The sequence below is a fragment of the Trachemys scripta genome, chromosome 15 (genome assembly GCF_013100865.1).
Source record: "Trachemys scripta elegans isolate TJP31775 chromosome 15, CAS_Tse_1.0, whole genome shotgun sequence".
Classification (NCBI taxonomy): Eukaryota; Metazoa; Chordata; order Testudines; family Emydidae; genus Trachemys; species Trachemys scripta.
In genome coordinates this window covers 30,314,760-30,335,087 of record NC_048312.1, presented here as the reverse complement: position 1 = coordinate 30,335,087, position 20,328 = coordinate 30,314,760, and the positions used below count along the sequence as shown (strand labels likewise).

The 20,328-nt window shown below is 53.2% G+C and overlaps 1 protein-coding gene across 3 annotated transcripts in view; it reads left to right on the top strand.

The window, feature by feature from the left end:
* Positions 1-20,328, top strand: part of LOC117888163 — a 64,897-nt gene that overhangs the window by 21,843 nt on the left and 22,726 nt on the right. For all 3 annotated transcript variants that reach the window (XM_034791343.1, XM_034791341.1, XM_034791342.1), the window contains exons 3-4: positions 11,580-11,770; positions 12,442-12,639. In XM_034791343.1, coding sequence (XP_034647234.1) covers positions 11,580-11,770; positions 12,442-12,639 — 389 coding nt within the window. The remainder of the gene's footprint in view (positions 1-11,579; positions 11,771-12,441; positions 12,640-20,328) is intronic.

The window sequence follows — 20,328 nt, the reverse complement described above, 5'->3', positions numbered from 1 at the left end:
GGAGCCCATCCCTTCACAAGACCAGTTGGCAGCAGAGCGTGATGCCGGGGAAGGTACCTCTGGTGAGTACACATTTCCAATCAAACTGTAGGGGCTACATGCTATCATTTTTATGTTTAATCTGAACAAAAAAGTAGGTGTAGTGGGTATTGGTGGCCACTCCAGCTATGCAGAGGGTGCTCTCCAAAAAAGACTGTTTATATGCACAGGGATGGCCCGGGAATCCTCCAGGGAGATCTCTAGGATGCTTTAATGGAGGTTCTCTGCAATCCACAGTAGGACACTTTCCTGCACCACTCCAGTGTTAACTCTGCTGGCATCATTATGAGCACACAGCATTGAAGCATAAGGACCAGGTCTGTACCCAGACGCCTACAGCATCTGCATTCTTGCCGCCTCTGTTACCCTCAGGAGAGTAATATCGCATAGGGTCACCAAGGGGAAATGGAAGTTTTCAATGCTAGCCCTTAAACCGCAAACAATTCAACAAGTAATCTTCCCCCTGTTTGGTGAAATCTGGGTCACACAACCGCATTTTCCTAAACGTGCCGTGGTTGTGGTTGGAAGGGATCACCGTGTATTGCAAACAGCATTGAAAAAAAAATGGGGGGCAGCGGCTTCCTGTTTGTCTCCTTTCCCCACCATCCTAGTGCCGCTTTTGCAAAAAAACAAACTATTTGGGGGGCTTTACACTGGTGCTTGTCCTCACGCACCATCCAGGTTGCTGGGGGACAGGGGGCTTTTCTCAAGTTCCAACCTGGGATCCTAAGGATGTCTTCACAAAAGCAGCAGCACAAGACCTCTTGCCCATGCCTCGTGGCCTTACTCACCATGGCTGGAGCAGCACAACAACTCTTGCAATAGCCAGCAGTTGTGATTACATTGTGGCTTGCAATGAAGTGTATAGAGGGGTGGTTTTTTTTAATAAAAAAAAAATTAACCTTGCACCAGAAACAATGTCTGCACTGTCAATGCTACCCTTGTGCTTTGCATTCCTTGCAGCTGAAACCTTTCCCAGATTAGAAGGCGGAAAAAGAAGACTCGGGCGGACATGTTCAATGAGTTAATGTGTGCCTCCGAGAGTGACAAGACAGAGCTCAGAGCATGGAGGATTGCACTATCTGAGAACCTGGCCATACACAGGGAGGACAGGAGAGCATGCAGGGAACAAGAGCGTGCCATGCAGGAAGAGATGGTGCGGATTATGAAGGAGCAATCAGACATGTTGAGGCGTTCGGTTTAGGTTCAAGAAAAGCAGCCAGATGCTAGAGTCCCGCTGCAGCCTATGCTGAACCTGCTGCTATCATCGCCCAGTTCCACATCCTCCTCCCCCAAATGTCCTATGAGGCGGGGGGAGTGGGGAGAGGGAGTTTGGTATCCCTTGCACTCAACACCAGGGGAGGGTACAAGGACTAGAAGGCGCCCATTCCCACACCTTTGATTGTTATTGCAGTGCATCTGTAAGCAAGCTTTCCTTACTTTCCACAGTGTTATTAGCCCTTTTGCCCCAGGTTATCTTACTTTTCTTTGCTGTGTCTATGTGTTTGTGAGCATAATAAAAATTAATGGATTGAGGAGAAAAGGCTCTTTATTCATTCAATACACGGTGGTTGGTGGGGGTGGAGTTTACAGAGGAGAAAATGCAATGGAGGGGACAGTTTGGTAAGGAACAACACAGATAAGTGTTGAAACTGGTTTTCAAAGCCTCACGGAGACGCAGAGTTCCTCAATGTGCTCTTCTTATTGCCCTGGTGTCTGGTTGCTCAAAATTGGCTGCCAGGCGATCTGCCTCAACCCCTCACCACGGCGGAAACTTTTCTCCCTTTGTTTCACAGATGTTATGGAGCACACAGCAAGCAGCAATAACAATAGGGATATTGCTTTCACTGAGGTCTAACCTAGTAAGCAAACAATGCCAGCGACCTTTTAAACGTCCAAAGGCACATTTCACAACCATTCTGCACTTGCTCAGCCTATGATTGAACCAGTCCTTACTGCTGTCCAGGCTGCCTGTGTACGGCTTCATGAGCCATGGCAGCAAAGGGTAGGCTGGGTCTGCCAGGATCACTATTGGCATTTCAACATCAACAATGATTATTTTGCAGTCGGGAAAGAAAGTCCCTGCTTGCAGCTTGCTGAACAGATCTGTGTTTTTGAAGATGCACATGTCATGCATCTTTCCCGAATATCCCACATTGATGTCGGTGAAACGGCCCCTGTGATCCAGCAGCGCTCGCAACACTATTGATAAATATCCCTTTCAGTTTATGTTCTCTTTGGCACGGTGGTCATTGCCAAGATAGGGATATGCGTTCCGTCTATTGTCCATCATGGAAAAACCACCCACTATGTCCTGCATGTTGCCCAGAGTCAATACCCTTCTTAGCAGAAGTCTGTTGATGGCCCTCCAAACTTGGATCCCAACAGATCCTACGGTAGATTTACCCACTCCATATTGATGCCTCGCTGACCGGTAGCAGTCTGGTGTTACAAGTTTCCACAGAGCTATCGCCACTTGCTCTCATTTTAGCATCGCTGCGCGTCAGAGCTGGGGAAAGCTCTTTGCACAGTTTCTGGAAAGTGGACTTGCGCATTTGAAAGTTCTGCAGCCAATGCTCGTCGTCCCATAGCTGCATAACTCTGCGGTCCCATCAGTCAGTGCTTGTTTCCCAGGCCCAGAAGCAGCGCTCCAGCGTGTCAAGGTGATGCACGACTGTCGCCAGCAACTGCGAATTGCTCGGTTCTATGTCTTCCAGCAGAGCTGCTTGTGTGGCATCACATTGTTCTGTGCGGCAGCTCCTGTATCGTCTGTGTAAATACTGCAGGATAAGGCGCGAGGTGTTTGTAATGCTCACAACAATAGTGTACAGCTGAGCGGGGTCCATGTTTATTGTGCTATAGCAGGGGTGGGCAAACTACAATCTATGGCCCGCCAGCCATTTCACTCTGGACCTTGAGCTCCCACTGGGGAGCGGGGTCTGGGGCCTGCCCCGCTCTGGCGCTCCAGCTGGGGAGCAGGGTTGAGGGCCGCTCCACGTGTCTCCCGGAAGCAGCCACATGGCCCCGCTCTGGCGTTTCAGACAGGGAGCAAGGTCGGGGGCTGTGCCACGCGTCTCCCGGGCATGGCCCCCCTCTCCTGTTCCTATGTGTCGGGGCAGCCAGGAGCATCCGCTCTGCATGCTGCCCCCGCCCCAAATGCCTCCCCTGCAGCTCCCATTGGCCAGGAACCACAGCCAATGGGAGCTGCAGAGGCGGTGTCTGTGGACTGGGCAGCATGCAGAGCCACCTGGCTGAGCCTTAGCGTAGGAGGTGGAGAAGGAGCATGTCGCTGCTTCTGGGAGCCACTTGAGGTAAGCGCCACTCAGAGCCTGCACGCCTGAGCCTCTCCCTGCGCCCCTACCCCAGCCCTGATCCCCCTCCTGCCCTCCGAATCCCTCGGTCCAGCCCGGAGCACCCACCTACTAGGGCCGTCCCTTGCCATTTTGGTGCCCTACGCAGCTCTCCCATGGGGGGGGGTGGCCCCAGGCCTCCGTGGGGCGACAGAAGTGGGCTTGGGGGCCAGGGGGGAAACCGCCCCCCAGCATGAGCCGGCGGAGCGGAGTGGGTTGTGGCCGGGTCACTCCACTTCCTGCCGCCTGGTGAGTGCTGGGCACCCGACCCCTGCTGCAGTCCTCAGGGAAAGGGGCGGAGTGGGGGCGGGGCTGGGGCAGGGGCCCTGGGGAAGAGCCAGAGCAGGGGCTGGAGCAGCACGCAGCTGTGTAGGGCACCAGGAAATTTGGTGCCCCAAGTTTCCTGGTGCCCTACGCAGCTGCGTACTTTGCGTATGGGTAAGGACGGCCCTGCCTGCTACACTCCAAACTCCTCATCCCCAGCCCCACCCCAGAGCCCGCACATCCAGCTTCAACCCACACCTCACTCCCCCGCCCCAGCCCGAAGCCCCCTTCCGCACTCTAAACTGCTCATTTCTGGCCCCACCCCAGAGCCCATACCCCCAACCACAGCCCTCACCCCCTCCTGCACCCCAACCCCAATTTTGTGAGCAGTCATGGTCCGCCATACAATTTCTATTCCCGGAGGTGGCCCTCGGGCCAAAAAGTTTGCCCACCCCTGTGCTATAGCATCTGCGCAGGTAACCCAGGCTTACGAAAAGGTGCGAAAAAGGCTTGGTTTGTTTGCCATTGATTTCTGGGAGGAAGGGAGGGAGGTAAGAGCATCATGGGAGGCTAACACCATGTTCCCATAACCACCTGCACCAATGTTTTGATCCCATAAGGCTTTGCAAGCCCAACACAACATTCCACTTGGCTCCATGCACTATGGGATAGCTACCCACAGTGCAGTGCGTCAATGCAAACCCTGCTAGGGAGGATACACTCCGCCGACACAATGAGCGTAGTGTGGACACGCAAGATCGACTTGCTTAAATTGGAGGCTCGATGTCAACTTACATGAAGTCGACTTCACTTTGTAGTGTAGACATGGCCATAGGCTGGGCAGGGGACAGAGGCGGTGCTTCGTGTGAGGCCTGCTGGCCGTTAACATTGGTCAGCCAGGGTGTTGTTTGTGTTCCTGCTCTTCTGCTGTTAATGTGAAGGAAGCTGCCTTTTTTCAGCAAAAAGGGCCAATGCTTTAGTCTGGTTTGACTCCATTGGATCCGCATTCTGAGCTGCACTGAGAGGAGGGACAAATGTTTGCCACCTGCCGGCCCCCTAGGTTCTGCAGCTGGCTGGAGACTGCTTCAGTCCCCAGCATAATTTAGAGCCCTTTGATGGATGCCTGATTTGACACCGGGCTACATATGGCCCCAAGGCAGCAGCAAATAGCTTGAAACACAGAGGCACTGCAGCCAGGCCCCATTTCATTTGGCTATAGCCCCGCACTCTGGGGATGGGTGGAGTGTCGCTGCACTGGCCTCCCAGAGAATCACCTCCCTGCAGGGCAGTTCCCAGGTAGCCGGTACCGCCAGTTTTCTAGTGGCTTGGTGCCAGCAGTGCTGGAGGCCAGAATCTGTCCCACTGTCTTTGACTGAGGAACTCCTAATGTAAATCTGTATGTATGAGATCGGTGTCAGGTCCAGAGTCTTGTTTGCTTCTACTGGATCGAAGTTTAGTTTTCAGAATTATTGTATTTTTGATTGGGGGAAAAAATAGACGTGGCCCACTATTTTGTAAGGAAATATTTTGTCAACATGGCTCTGTGGCCTCTCCCAAATCCCATTACAAAGTAGTCTCTAGCCAGTCATGTGACCCTTTAAATATCAAATCTATTTATAAAAGCTAATCAAAGAGCAGCAGGTTTAAGCAAGCAAGGCAATCCCCTCCCCCCGCACTCATCCAGGCACACTGCCCACATCAGGAAGGACACAGCATAGAAGAAATCTGTGGGGTTGTGCCACCTAATATAGGATAACCTGGCCAGCTTCCCGTGTGGGTCATTACATTCTGCCCACCCAGAATCCACACTGCAGTTTCAGGTGGATATACCTGCAGAACATTTCTTTACCAAAGATGATTTGAAGCATCTGGTGCTGCCCGTTATTGGAAGTTGGATATTGGACTAAATGGACTTTGGGTCTGATCCAATCTGGCAGTTCCTGTGGTTTTTATTATTCCTACTGCTGGCCCTCATGTAGAGCCTGTCCTTTCACTAGTGCCCTCTTCAGTTGCTTATCGATCACAAGGTGATGTATTAATGCTATTGGGGTTTATTGCATGTGCCTGTTTGGCTGTACTGCACCCTGAAAGCTGCTTTAGAAACACCGGCATCGTTTTGCCTCAGGTGAAATTCACCTCTGTGCAGAGGGGCCATACAGCCTCCATGCACCACAGAAGTCCTACGTGAGCCCACATACGTGAGTCGTAAGTGCAAAACCTTGGCACAGGGGTGAATTTCACCCTTCTAGACCAACGGTTCTCAAACTGTGGGTTAGGACTCCCTTTGAATGGGGTCACCAGGGCTGGCTTAGAATTGCTGGGGCCCAGGGCTGAAGCCCAAGCCCCACTACCCAGGGCCAAAGCCAAAGCCCGAGGGCTTCAGCCCTGGGTGGCAGGACTCAGATTGCAGGCCCCCTGCTTGGGGCTCAAGCCCTTGAGCTTCAGCTTTGGCTCCTCTGCTCAGAGTGGTGGGGCTTGGACTTTGGCTGCCCCACCCGGGGTAGTGGGGCTTGGGCAGGCTCGGGATTCGGCCGCCCTCCTGGAGTCGTGAAGTATCTTTTGTTTTCAGAAGGGGGTTGCAGTGCAATGACGTTTGAGAACCCCTGATCTAGAGCATCACCTGCTTAAACAGCTGCTGCATTTCAGTGCTGGGATTCTAAATAGATATTTTTTAACACATGAGTATGGGCACATAGGGAATACATGATGGTGAAGTGGAGTAGGAAGGTATCATCAGCATGAATTTGAGATGGCTGATCCACTTCTGGGGAGTGAATCCAAGAGTAAGTAACCCAGGCCATCCCGAGTGAGTACCAATACCACCCTTATCTCTGTACCAATCCTCCACTGCCCTGTATGCAGTAATTGCTAATTGCTGGGTTACAGAACAGCCATCTGAGGATGGTTTCGAGACTATACATTTTGCTATTTAATTGGGACTTTTTTGTGCCATTTTCCCTGGAAAGCCAAGAGCTTAGGTCACCAGAAGCCCAATTCATCCCTGCCATAGAGCTGAGGGCTTCCTGCTACTTTTGTCTCTTCCCTATCCTTTGCTGGCCCCCAGGACAGACTAGAGCAGCCTGAAGGCTGTCCTAGCTTGTGCCCAAGAGCAGAGACTCAGAGGGGCTCCTGCAGCAGAGGGAATAGCTGGAGAGCAGTGTTGGAGTCCTTTGCAAGGATCTATGTCACAGCCCTGTGGATGCAGCAATTTCCATTGAAGGGTAGCACGCTGGCCATTGTAGGCTGTGTTTAGCCGTGTAACTGGGGCGGAGAGCCTGGGCTGTTAATGAGATACACACTGGGCCTGACATGGCTTCGCAGGCATCCATTACGGAGAAACCAACCCCTTGGAAAGTCCTTCATAGGTAATGCTTTTGTGATTGATCAGCTGCTGATTCGGGAGCTTTGGGAAAGCAGATTACTGTTTATTTTTAGCATATTTGTCCTTCCGTCTTGACACACACACAAAAAGAGAGAGAGGGAGAGGATTTAATTCATCTTTATTGGAGTGAGTGTGACACCAGGAGTCCTGGATAAACAGTTCCTTTGGCCAAGGTCCTCTGCAACCGCTTCGTTGCCCTAAAGCATCAATGTACAGAACACGTGGTCCAGAGTAACTGCTGAGTGAGGACAATTCTAACCATGTGGAGGAGGACAGTACTGTGAAGCCTCTCCGTCTGCTCTGCCAACACAGCCCAAATTCTCTGCAGAGTCCAAACTCGCCCCTTCCTGGGCTTGGCTTTATGAACAAAGAAATCACCAAACTATTATCATCATGATGAGCTCAAACCTTCCTTGCAGGATTGTCTGCTCCTGGGGTTCCTCCCTCAGGGCTGCTCAGCTCACACTAAATCTTCCCTCCCCAGAGATCCACTCCCACCTCTCTTCTGTCCAGGTAAGGCTCATGAGTCAGGAGAACCCACTTAGCAGCTTCTGATCTTGCTGGGTATGTGTTAACAGGGTTGGGTGCTTCAGGCAAACCCTGCCAGCCTGTTACAGCATCTTCCATCCAAGGACCTCAAAGCACGGTGTGAACGCGAATTATCACTCCCAGCACTCCACTGATTATTATGTAGTGAGTGCTGGTCAGACCATGCTGGGCATTGTAGAGTACGTAGAGGAAGACAAAGGAGCTGTGCTGGCCCAGATGGTACAATACAGACTCATAACAGGTGCAGCCTCAGCCCAGGGCAGTTTGCTCCTTGCTCATTTTATAGTTGGATTGTTGTTAAAAGCACCCGTCAAGGGACCTGCATGAAAGAAAGTGTGGCTGTGTGGCAGGGAGGCAGCATGGGAGAAGGATATAAAGGGACAGGTTGAGAGGAAGGCTTGTGTGGAACGAAGTGGGATTCAGGAGGAATGGAGCAGAGATGTAGGCAGGAGCGAGCTGTATAGATCACTGCCACCTGGTCACTGACAGGGAAACAGGTGCAGGGAAGTGAATTGGTTTGGCCGAGATAATGCTGCCCACCAGTGGCAGAGCTAGGAATACAACCCAGGAGTCCTGGCTCCCTAGGGTGACCAGATGTCCCAATATTTGGGGCTTTTTTAAATATGGGCTCCTATTACCCCCACCCCCGTCCCGATTTTTCACACTTGCTTTCTGGTCACCCTCTGGCTCCCAGTCCTCTGCTCTAGCCACTAGATCACACACATCTGTTTCTATCTGTTCAGATCACCGTGGTGACCTCTGAATAGAAGTTGGAGGACAATGGGAACTGTAGAAGCCGCCTTTAAATGGCATGATTCCCACTAGCTGCTCAGGAACTGCCACAGCAGATAATTGCCTCAGCTGTTGTTGGACATTGGCTGTGTGAGGGTCCCTCATTACACCTTCATCAGATGGTGTTGAGGATCCCACTGCTTCTCTCTGGGGTCTGTTGTTTTCCCCTCCCAAAGGGGTCTCCCATTTTGGGCCCAGACAATGTTCTAAGTCTACTCTTGCTTCAGGGCATGAGCTGACACCTGCAAGGGCCAGGGAGGGGTTCTCCTACCTCCTTGAGAGCAGCAGCTGTGTTCCTGGTGCAGTGCATCTTGCTCAGAATTTAGGGCCCTAATGCACCATTCAGGGCGTGTGTTAAAGTCAAGGGAGTGATGCAATTCTCAAGCCAGTGAGAAAGTGGAGACCCCAGCCCCAGGCTGGCAGGGACTAGGAACCCTGCGGAGACCACAGCCAACGGCCAGATTACCCAGAGAACTCCGTTCCCATTTTAGCACCTAAAAGAAGGGTCAGATTTTCAGCTGAGCCCCCCAGAGTCCCTTCCCCTTGCCCATGATGAACAGTGGCAAAACCTTGCCCCATTCCCATAGAACAATGGAGAATTACCTCCCCCATGTGGAATAGTGGCAGATTCCCTCCCACTGAGAGCAAATGGGAGCTGAGACCTTCTGAAAATCTGTCTCTAATATCCTGGATTGCGTGGCTGCTCCTCATCCCGGTGACCCACACCCTGCCCCAGCTGGCTCTTGGAGGGCAGTGCTGGGATCCAGAGAGAGGGTTGCTGCTTCACGGATCAACTGGCAGGAGATCTTCCTCCCTGCTCCCTCTGCCCATGGCCTGGGAAGCCTTGCCTGGTGCAAAGAGACTCTGACTGGAGAGCTGCCCCAGATGGCAATTACCTTGATTAGAAGCTGATTTCCTAGCTGGGAGTTGAGGCGGGAAGGCCATGGGAATGGGGTGGGGGTGGAAGAGCCTGTGAAACATTAGCTGGCTCCTTGTCAAAGCTCTGCTCTTTCTGTTTAGGCAGCCGGGACTTGGCATGGGGCCGGTGTTGCATTGGGAGTGCGCTTTCTCTCCTACAGCAAAATTCAGACCATAAATCTGGCAGCTTGGCTGGCTTTGATAAGCAGTCCTCATACGAGGGGGTGGTGCCCCAGGTTCCCAGGAATCCTATTGACTGCTGGTTTGGTTTAAAGCCACCTCAGGCTTCCCTACCTGATGGGGTCTGGTCCCACTTGGGCATCAGCTCCAAAGGCCCAAGGAGTTTGCTGCTTCTCCATCCCACCTCCAAAGAAAGTCCTGCCCGGTTAGAGGTGGCTAGTGCCCTGCTGCAGTCCCAGAACCACTGCAGCACTGGGGGCTCTGCCAGCAGCCAGCAGCAGCTTTCCATCACCTGCTGTCTGCCCGTGAGCTCATTCAGATCAATACGACAATTACTTAGCCCACCTTGCGTGTGAGCAGGCCGGTGGCTGGCAGCTCACGGATGCAGTGGGGCAAGAGGGGGCAGGAATAGGGAGAGCTTTTACTAGAAAATACTGGTGTTATTTTTAATGTTGCTGGAATGTCTGTGATGTTTGGAGTCCCTTCCTGGAGTGCCCTCGGTCTGTCTACCAGGGGTTCACATGGGCAGCTTCCTTTCCCAGGCTTTGGGGTGCCTGGGGCTGCTCACCCAGAAGTCTCCCTCCCAGGAGCGCTGCCAGGTTTCTGCCGCCCTAGGCGGCGGAAGGTCCCGCCCCGAATGCCACCCCCCACAGAGGCCGTGGAAGGTCCTGCCGCCGAAATACCGCCGCGGTCGCCGCCCCCCCCCAAATTGTAGTGTCCTAGGCGACCGTCTAGGTCGCCTAATGGGTTGCACCGGCCCTGCTCCCTCCCCTCCACAGGGCCCCCGCGATGCCTCATGCTGCTCTCCCTCACCCCAGCCACCATCAGGGACTGAGGGTGCCAGACGAAAACATTGTGTAGACAGGGCACAGAGTAATTCTAAACAATAGCTGGTAGAAGGCTCTATTCTCCGCAGAGCAGAAACTAAACATCGTCAAATACCAGCGCCTGCAAAGGGACAGTGTTGGTCAGGCTTAGCCCTGCGAATGCCAAGCGTGTCAGAGCCTGGACATTTGCTCAGTCTCTACATTCTCAGGCGTTTGCATTCTTCGGACTAATAGATCCAAGGAAGTGTTGGGGTGGTTTTGCTATAAAGAGGGGCCCATCTGGCATATGATAGTGGCAGAGCCTCACTTTGGTTTTGCCACGGCAGGGGATCCCTTGGAAGCCCTACATTCACTGCCTGGCCCTGTCCATGCTAAGCACACGGTCTCAGCGTTTCCCACCATTGCTCATGCGGTTGAGCAGCACCCATAGTGTAAGCATCATTCGGAGCCCTAGTGTAGATTAGGTGACCAGACAGCAAGTGTGTAAATCAGAACACTTTTGTTTCGGGGCGGGGGGGGGAGGGGGCGAGGGGGAGAGATTATAGTTGTGTATATAAGACAAAGCACCTAGTAGTGGAACATCTGGTCACCCTAGTGTAGACAGGCCTCCAAAACACCACAGTGATTAGACCTGCTGCAAGAAGGATTATGTGATAGTGTTAAAATACAGGGGTGGCTACCACCAACCCATTGATAGCAGGGCTCCCCGTGCTGCTGCCACCCCATTGAGAGCAGGGCTCCCCCTGCCGCCACCCCATTGAGAGCAGGGCTCCCCCGGCCGCCACCCCATTGAGAGCAGAGCTCCCCATGCTGCCGCCACCCCATTGAGAGCAGGGCTCCCCCTGCCACCACCCCATTGAGAGCAGAGCTCCCCCTGCTGCCACCCCATTGAGAGCAGAGCTCCCCATGCTGCCGCCACCCCATTAATAGCAGGGCTCCCTGTGCTGCCGCCACCCCATTGATAGCAGGGCTCCCTGTGCTGCCGCCACCCCATTGATAGCAGGGCTCCCTCTGTTGAGCTGGTGTTAGCTGCAATGGAAAATGTGTGGATGCTTTCCCCAGTGCGGGATGTCTCCTTCCCGACTCCGGGAAGTGACAACTTCAGCCCTGCTCCAGCAGGGGGCAGTGATAACCTCCCTGACATGCAGCATGTAATGCCTAAAGTCAAGAGGAGCCTTTCCACCATCTCCAGGCCCTGAGCATCTGCCTGGTGGGACATGCTTGTAGCAGAGTCAGTTGAAAATCCTTCGATCCTCACCGGGGCTTTCCCGTTGCCAGGACTGAAGATCCTGCGCTGCTGCAATCACTGTGAGATCGTGGGCACGATCAAAGGGGAGAAGAAGTTCAAAGGGGCACACTGGCACTGCTACCGCTGCCGCAATGGCTTCAACCGGCGGGACGAGGCAGTGAAGCACTACAAAACCCACTTCCGGAACCCCCACACCACCTTCCAGATCCAGATCACACAGGTGAGCGCTGGTGTGTGAGACAGCACGAGGGATCCAGGGGGAGATCTCTGGGCAGGCACGGCGGGGTGGGGGTCTGCAGGGGGATAGTTCAGTGGATAGGGCACTAGACTGGGCTCTATTCCCAGCTCTGCCACTGAATCCCCGGCTGGCCTGGGTAAGTCCCTTCCCCTTGCTGTGTCTGTTTCCTCCTCAGGGAAAGGGGCAGGTGTCCCTTGCTCACCCCCCCCACACAGCGCTGACACGAACCCCCCGCAAGAGTGATCCGTGTGGGTAGAATGCAAGGATTGCTGTGCAGGCCAACAGCCTCAGTGAGAATGCAAACCCCGCAAACCTCCCTGAAAACAAGCCCTGTCTACATTGTAACATCATCTGCTGCTGTTAAGAGCTGTTAACAGTGGGAGCTATCGAAGATGGTTTAACTGCAGGTCTCAGGTTCAAGCCTCTTGAAGACTCCCGGGTGGTCATCACAGCTTCACAGCCACTGGACTAGATGAACTAATAAGCCTAACTTCACTGGGGCTTGTGTGATTTTTAACTCTCCTACTGTTGTGCTAGTGCAGCTGTGACAGCCACCCCAGCTCTCCCTGTCTCCCGGCCTGACATGTGGCTGCAGGAGGCATAGGCAGCTTTCACCTCTATGAATGTTTGTCACAGCCTCTGCCTCCATGCAGGACGTCAACAGTCGCCAGTATTACCAGCACAGCACCGAAGCCCACCCCAAGGCCTATGGCAGCCTCCATGTCTCCACCGGAGCCAGCGTCGATGTGATGGCCATAGGCTCGGTGCTGGCCCAGACCGTCCTGGCATCAGGATCGCCTGTCTTCTCCCCCGACAAAGGGACAGAAAACCTCTTGGACAGCCCTGTCAAGGTACATTTTATTACACAGTGGGGACTCTTTCAGACCGAATGGTCACAAGCCAGGCATGGGGCAAACAGACTATGCACAAGGCACTGAGACTTGATCAAGCCTGGGAACTTAGTCCTGCTACACCAGAGATGGGCAAACTACGGCCCGCAGGCCACGTCTGGCTCGTGGGACCGTCCTGCCCGGCCCCTGAGCTTCCAGCCGGGGAGGCTACCCCCCGCCCCGTTCCCCCTCCCCCGCAGCTACACCGCCGCACCGCTTGCGCCCGCCCACCTCCCAGGCTTTCCAATAAGCCTGTCCTGCTGCTCTGAGCGGCCTGGTAAGGGGCGGGAGAGGCAGGAGGTCCCAGGGGGCAGTCAGGGGACAGGGGGCGGTCAGATGGGGCAGAGGTTTGGGTAGGGGAGCGGTCAGGAGACAGGGAGGAGTGGGGATTGGATAGGGGTGAGGTCCTGGGAGGGGGGAGACAGGGAGTAGGGGGGTTTGGATAAGGGGTGGGGTCCCGGGGGGTCGGGGGGTCCCAGGAGGGGGGAGACAGGGAGTAGGGGGGGTTGGATGGGGGTGGGGTCCCGGGGGCACGGTTAGGGGTGGGGGGTCCCGGGAGGGTCAGGGGACAAGGATCGGGGGGTTGGATGGGTCGGGAGTTCTGAGTGGGGCAGTTAGGGGGTGGGAAGTTGGAGGAGGTGGATAGGGGGCGGGGGCAAGGCTGTTTGGGGGGCACAGCCTTCCCTACCTGGCCCTCCATACAGTTTCGCACCCCAATGTGGACCTTGGGCCAAAAAGTTTGCCCCCCCCGTGCTACACCTTCTGGTGAAAACAAGGCTGGGGGGGAGGCGGGGTGGTAGATGGCTTTCATGCTTATGTGATGTATTCCGTGCCCTTTCTCCTCCCCACCACCCTGCTGGGCACAGAACTTCCTGCCATCCGGGGGCAGAAGCAAACAGTGGCTAGTACATGTGTGTCTCCTCTAGCCGTCTGGCTCTGGTCACCATGGGATCTAGGCACCAAATACAAGCAGTTCTGCTTCAGTGCTGTCCTGGCAGGACAGCTGGCTCTGCTCCGCTCTCGGTAGGGCTGCTCATTGGCTCTTTTCCTTCAGGGACAGGGCTCCCCAGCCTGCATGCTGCTGCCTCTCCTGAGGAAAGGCAAGGTGCACACACAGGTCTGTTGCAGGAGGGATGTGAACTGAGCCTGATTCCCTGTGGCAGGCAAATCCTCTTCCCAGGGATGGCTGTGCCTCCATCTCCAGCGAGCCCTAGCCTGCATTGTCTGTGCGGATTGCAGTTCCTTGAAGGGGTGTGGGGGGAGAGGTGGTCCCTTGGACAGCTGGGTCAGACCCTTTCAGTGGCTTGGCGGATGAGGACCAGGACCTGGACCTAGAGCTGAAGCTCACTGGGGAGCCAGTGTTATCTGTAATGCAGGTACTACCTGACAGCTGGCCAGTAGGTGGCTCATACACCTGGTTTATAACCTCTCTGCCCCGCTGCAGGGAGCTTAGGTCCCAAGTTCCCTTGACAGACAGGGCCCTGTGATGTCAGACTGTCCTTTCTCTGTTGGTGTGGCCATGAGTTATACCATGAGCAGACTCAGTCCCACAGAGAAGGAGCTGCCAGTACGGTACTTCCTGTGAGCGCGATGCATTGCCAAGGCTGTGCGGAGAAGCGAGGATTTGAGACTGGCTTCACTTACGCCAGGAGGGGGGTGGCTTCTGCCGCTCTAGATTGCAGGACACTTGGTGAAGAGTGCAGATACTGAATGCCCCAGAGGCACCCCGGGGAGCCTTTGTATATGGGAGACTGGTTACAGTGTGGCCTCAAAAGTCAAGTGCCTGTTAATGTGGATGAATTTGAGGAGCTTTAATACCCAAGAAAGTGAGAGGACTAAAGGCTCTGGCTAAAGCCAGGTATAATGCAGATAATAGGTATGCAAGACCACCCCTCAAAGTTCTGCCAGTGCACCTTGATCCTCACCTGCAGTACCCTTGCTATTCCAGTCCTGGGTCACACCTGAACAATAGGCAGTTCTGCCAAAAGAGGTGATAGTTTTGCAACATAGACAGTTGTCCAGCTGGGACTAGTACAAGATATCAGAGTCAGGAAGTCCTAGAAACACTGCCAGAAACTGAGCCCCCAACTCTGGCCCTTCTTGGATAATGAAAGATCCAAGAGTACTGGGATCCCTACAAAGGAAATTGTCATCATGTCCCTTGAGGAGAGAAATCTACCACGCACCCCAAAGGGGCCCATAAGTCAGCAACACTTGAGAAACCAGCACACAGCACAACCAGCTTCTCCAACGATAGCCTGGTACCTAGCTCCCCTTCCATTCCTGAGCAAGCTAACTGAGAAGCACACCACGGGTCATCTCCATCTGCATCTAGACACTGCCAATATCCTGAACCATTCAGACTCCAGGATAGTAACATCTCTTGACCATGGTTGGGGCAGTACGCCCATATTGCCATTGCTGGACCTCTCTCAAGTGTTTGATACAGCTGACAATGGAGTCCTTCTGTCCGTCCTCAGAGACATGGCAGGGTGTTGTGGGTTCATGCTGCTGTGGCTTCAATCATTCTCAAGCTGCACCCGGAGAGTCTTAATGGAGCCCTGCTCCTCCAACTCCAGAGCCCTGGCCTGCGGCATCCCAGGGGGAATCCAACCTTTTCCCCAGCCTGGTCCATATCTGTATGGAGCCACTGGGAGAGATTGTGGAACAGTGTCAGTGTGAAAGGGGGTCAATTTTGCAAATTTGCTGAGGTGCCAGTTAGATTTTAAAGCTGAAATTTAACAACCTAGATTTGCCAACTGCATAAGTGTTATACTTCATGTGAAATGAAATCTAATAGGATAGCCTCTTTTCGCTGACTCTAAGGAGTGTTAGCTTTCTAATTTAATGCTAGGTTCTTTTCAGGCCAGCTTTTAACTTAAACGGTATTTCTCAAATCAGGACATTTGGTTACTTTTAACTAATCAACAAGTTACTATTTCACCCAGAACCACAATATACAATCAGCTGTTTACAATCGAGTGTAGACACAGCTGAAGTTGTAGGCACGTACTGCACAGGCACCAATAACCAGCCGTTGTCAAAAACTAGGGTTGAGGCTCAGCAGTTACTCCAAGGAACATGCAAATCACCAAGATTTCTTATTACAGTTACTTATGAACATATTTTTGAGCACCTAACACATTTATCCTCCTTCTAGGATTTCTCCAAAGAATAACGATGTACTTGTCTTTAAGACACTTTTAAGAGTTCAGTCCGTGCTCTGGGAGCGCATTGGTCCAAAAGGAACAAATTTTGACAATCAAAAGCAATTGCTTGAAGTTATGGTTCAAATCTCTCTTAGGCCAATTTGTTTGGACCCTTACATGAGGGAATGCAGATAGTTAAAATAAAACTTATGGTTACTTGGTGTCTCACTAGAGAGTGTAGACTTAATCAAGATAACCTACAGTTGTTTATGTTACAGAACAGAAGGGGAAATACAGTCTTTGAAATGAAATCTCACCACTTCTTATCCTCTTAACCGTAGAATGGGGCTGGGGGAGAGTCCTTTCCATGCAGCTGGTCCAGGTGTTCATTGCACTGGGGATCCTGCAACTTCTTTGTGGGTTCAGTCAACTTTGGGGTTCCACATGGTGACCTCAGTTTTCTATATCCTGAGTTCAGGGCTTGGTGGAATGGGCAGCCCTCTGATTTCTGTTGGCCATTTGCCATATTGCTCTCAGCTTTCAGCTTTGAGTTTCTCTGCTGCTTCTGTTGATGTCCAGTAGAGAGCGAGAGTGTATAAGAAATTTCTTTGATGCTTCCTTTAGTCCAAGGTTTGCTCATTTCATGGATTGTATTTCATAATTTGCCCCGAGTATTGATTTGGTATCTCCCCCTTTTAAGCAATTTCTTTTAATATTCCAAAGTTTTACCCTGGTTAAGTGAATATGTCTTTCAATAATTCTTATCACTGCTAGGGTACAACAATCATTTCCCAGGAAAACAAAATATCTTAGAGTTTTCTAAATCTCATGGACGTGATCCGTACGTTCTCTGGTTTTATCTAATACTCTTCACTTCATGCCTTTCAAAGCTTGTCATATACATTAGGTACAAGAGAGATTATTTACATATGTAAGCCGGGGATTGATCCCACTATTGTGGGGAACTTTCCTGGCTTATACACTACCCCGGTGAAATGGGCTAGTGAAAGGATCCGAGTCCTCGCTCCCACTCCCTTTACCCAGAGGCCTGCCTGACCTCGAGGGCTCCCCTTCCACTCTCCTGTCTGGCAGAGTCCTTGTAACCCCGACAATTCCTGGGGAGCTCGACTCCCAATCTTGTGGTCACTTAGGACAGGGGCTAGGGTGTCCCCACTCCAGGGTGCTCTCTGCGCTCTGGATGCTTCCCTGACCCACTGATCATTGCATATAGTTCAAGCAAATACAATTTATGAAACAGCGACCAATGTAAAATATGGGAAAGGTTAAAGGAAAACACATCACCCCACTCTGTGGCACGGGGACATCACTGGAATGTCAGGGAAGTTCAGTCTATTCCTCACAAGTCCCAGGCCTCCCTCCCAGGCCCTGGCCGTGCTGCAGGGATACTGCATGTCGGACACTTGCTCTGGCGATGGCCACATGCCCTCAGGCTTCTCGGTGGTAGGACCCTGTTGCCAGCATTGCCCCCCCCGTTGGGGTTCTGATCCTCCCCCGGTCTGGCCTGCAAGGCCTCTTGGCTGGGGGCATCTCCCTGCGCTGGGCCCTCTGCCCAGGGTCCCCCTCACTCTCCCCAGCTGCTCACCGCCCTGGCTCCAGTCCCAACTCCAGCCCCAGCACCGCTGCTGCTCTGCCTCCAGCCCCTTGGGCTGCTTCTCTGGCCCCTCTGGCTCCTGCAACTCGCCCCCCAGCATGGAGCTGCTCCCTGGGCAGCTTCTGTGGCTGTTGCTGCTGCGGCTCCTGCTCCCTGGGCTGTTTCTCTGGTTCTCTCTGGCTGGCGCGGCTCTCCAGCCCATCTCAGCTCAGGCCCCTGCTCCCTTAGCCTGGCCCCACTCTGGCCTGGCAGCACAGGCGCCGGGGGGGGGGCTCAACCCCCCCAGCTCTACCCCTGGCCCAGCCCTCTTCCCTCCCGCGAGCACACCTTGTCCTTGCTCCTCCTCCTCTTCCCAGAGCCTCCTGTCTGCACACCGCAAAACAGCTGATGGGGGAGGGGGTGCTCCTCCGCGAGGCCCGCCGAGGCATTGAGGGTATGGGGGGGAACTGATGGGGGGCTTTCGGTGAGTGCTCAGCACCCACCATATTTTCCCCTGTGGGTGCTCCAGCCCCGGAGCACCCATGAACTCAGCACCTATGCCCGGCAGTTCCAGCTCACACAGAGGACGGGACCCCCTGGCCTCCTGACTCCCTCATTAGCCCCCCCACCTGTCAATCAGGCTGACCTGGAGCATTGGCCTCTATCCATTGCCTCTGGGACTGTTAGTCCCCAGGGTCCTGATTTCCCATGACCCTTCCCTTTTCTTTTGGTACTAGGAGCTAGCTAATCAAAACATCCCACTGAGTTTTTGTAAAGGGCCAACAGTCCCCTTACCCATAGAGAGATGTTTACCTGGTTCATAGGCAAACAAATGTACAAATTTGTAAGTTGGGGTGAATATCTAGATCTATATATATGTATCAGGAAGTTTGACCTATGGAATTTTCAAGTTTTTGGATCACCAGCCAAGCTATTTCTAACTGGTTTAAAACCTACATTTTGTTTTCCTCTCCTGTGATTCTTAATTAACATATGGGAGACAATAGCCGTAGCACTCTGCATGGGAAAAGAGGTCAGTTACTCCTGTTTGTCACCTGGCAGGGTCTCTTCTTAGCTAGACTGAAAGAAGGGAATCTCCTCCATAAATAAATTATGGGAGTCTTTGATTTGAGAGTCTAACCATAGTTAGAAAATTTCCTATCAAGCAGCAGTGCTTTCCCTTTTTGGGAATTGCTATAGCTTAATTAATGCTCCCCAGGGCCAGTCATGGGTGGTGCATCACCCCTCTGCCCCATTTGGGGAAGCTAGCCCCCGGCCCCGTCACTTCCACCTGAGGCCATGCCCCTACCTGCCCCTCTCCCCTACCGGAACCCCAAGTCCCGGCCCACCAGCTGGCCCGAGTCCTAGCCCACTGAGTGCACCAGACCACCATCCACCCCACCCCATCTGCCCCAAGCACCAGGCCACCAGTCGGCCTGAGCACCAGCCTGCCTGCCCCAGCCACCCCAAGTCCCAGGCCCCCAGCCAGCCCTCCCCAGCCAGCCCGAGCCTGCCCACCTCTGCCCCGGCCAGCCTGAGCCCCAGTCCACCGCCCCAGCCACCCCAAGTCCCTAGCCCCCGCCGGCTTTGAGGGAGAGGCTGAGTGAGGGCAGCATGGGTGGGGCCATGGCCTGGCTGTTTGGGGAGGCCTAGCTTCTCTTGGTCTACTAGATCCACCGCCCATGTCCCCAGACAAGATGCCCATGTCTGTTGGGATGGGCCTATTGACTGTCATTGCCTTTAGCTCCAAAAGGAAACAGAGTGATTGCCACCTGATAGTTAAAAGGGCAGACAAAACGTTGTCAACAGCATATTTTCAAGGCATATTTTAACATCTGTACATCTTACAACGGCATGGACTAAGATGCCAGCCACACCCTGTCAACACCCAGCTTCTACATGACCTTCACATCAGACACAAAGCCAAAACCTAGCTGAAGTGTCTCAAACTGAATCCTGCAAAGACAAAGATGCTGCTGGTGGGGAGAGGAAGGATTTCAGAGAACTTGCCATGTTTATATCACCACCCTCCCTTGAGGCCAACTGCCCTCTGCTTGTCTAGACAGTCGGTATCCACCTGGATACCCAAACAGACACAGATAATTAATGCTCTCTTCCAGCTATGGGTGGCAAGATGATCATTCCCCTCTCCTGTCAGGTTCAGACATAGCAACGGTGATGCTCCCAATCCCCAGTTACTGGAATTCTCTATCCCTAGGTATGGAGGGGACAACTTTTAAGAAGCTGTAGTTGTTCCAGAACGCAGCAGCACAGGCCTCAGAGAGCCCAGCGGGATGCTGCTCCCTGCTGTGCACTGGCTCCAGATTACGTTCAGGATCTTGGTTGACCCCTTCAAAGCCTGTCATGGGATTGGCCCGAGTTACGTGGGAAATCACCTCACCTTGTGAGATCATGGCCTCCCACAACAGCTGCTGGAACAGCAGGGACTGTCAGTCTCAAGAACAAGACCAGTTAATGCAGGAGGCTGGGCCATGAATCTGGAACTCGCTGCCAGATGAGATCAGAATGGGCATGATTCTCGGAGCCTTCAGAATACAAGACAAAACCAACTTTAGAGCTATCTTTGTGCATATGAGCAATGTCGAGTTCCTGCTGGCTGCAAGGATGAGAGGGAGCAATTTAGCTATCTCCAGGTGCACTCTTCGTAGCGAGGGGCTCAGATGCTACACTGATGAGTGCCATGAAAAAAACCTAGACAGAGAGACAATCACTTGTTCCCTGAGTCAGGCTGAGACCCGGGAGTGCATAATTTCTTTATAGATTCCAAGGTAGAAGGGACCATTGTGATCATCTAGTCTGACCTTCTGTATCACACAGGCCACAGAACCTCCATAGACTCATAGACTTTAAGGTCAGAAGGGACCATTATGATCATCTGGTCTGACCCCC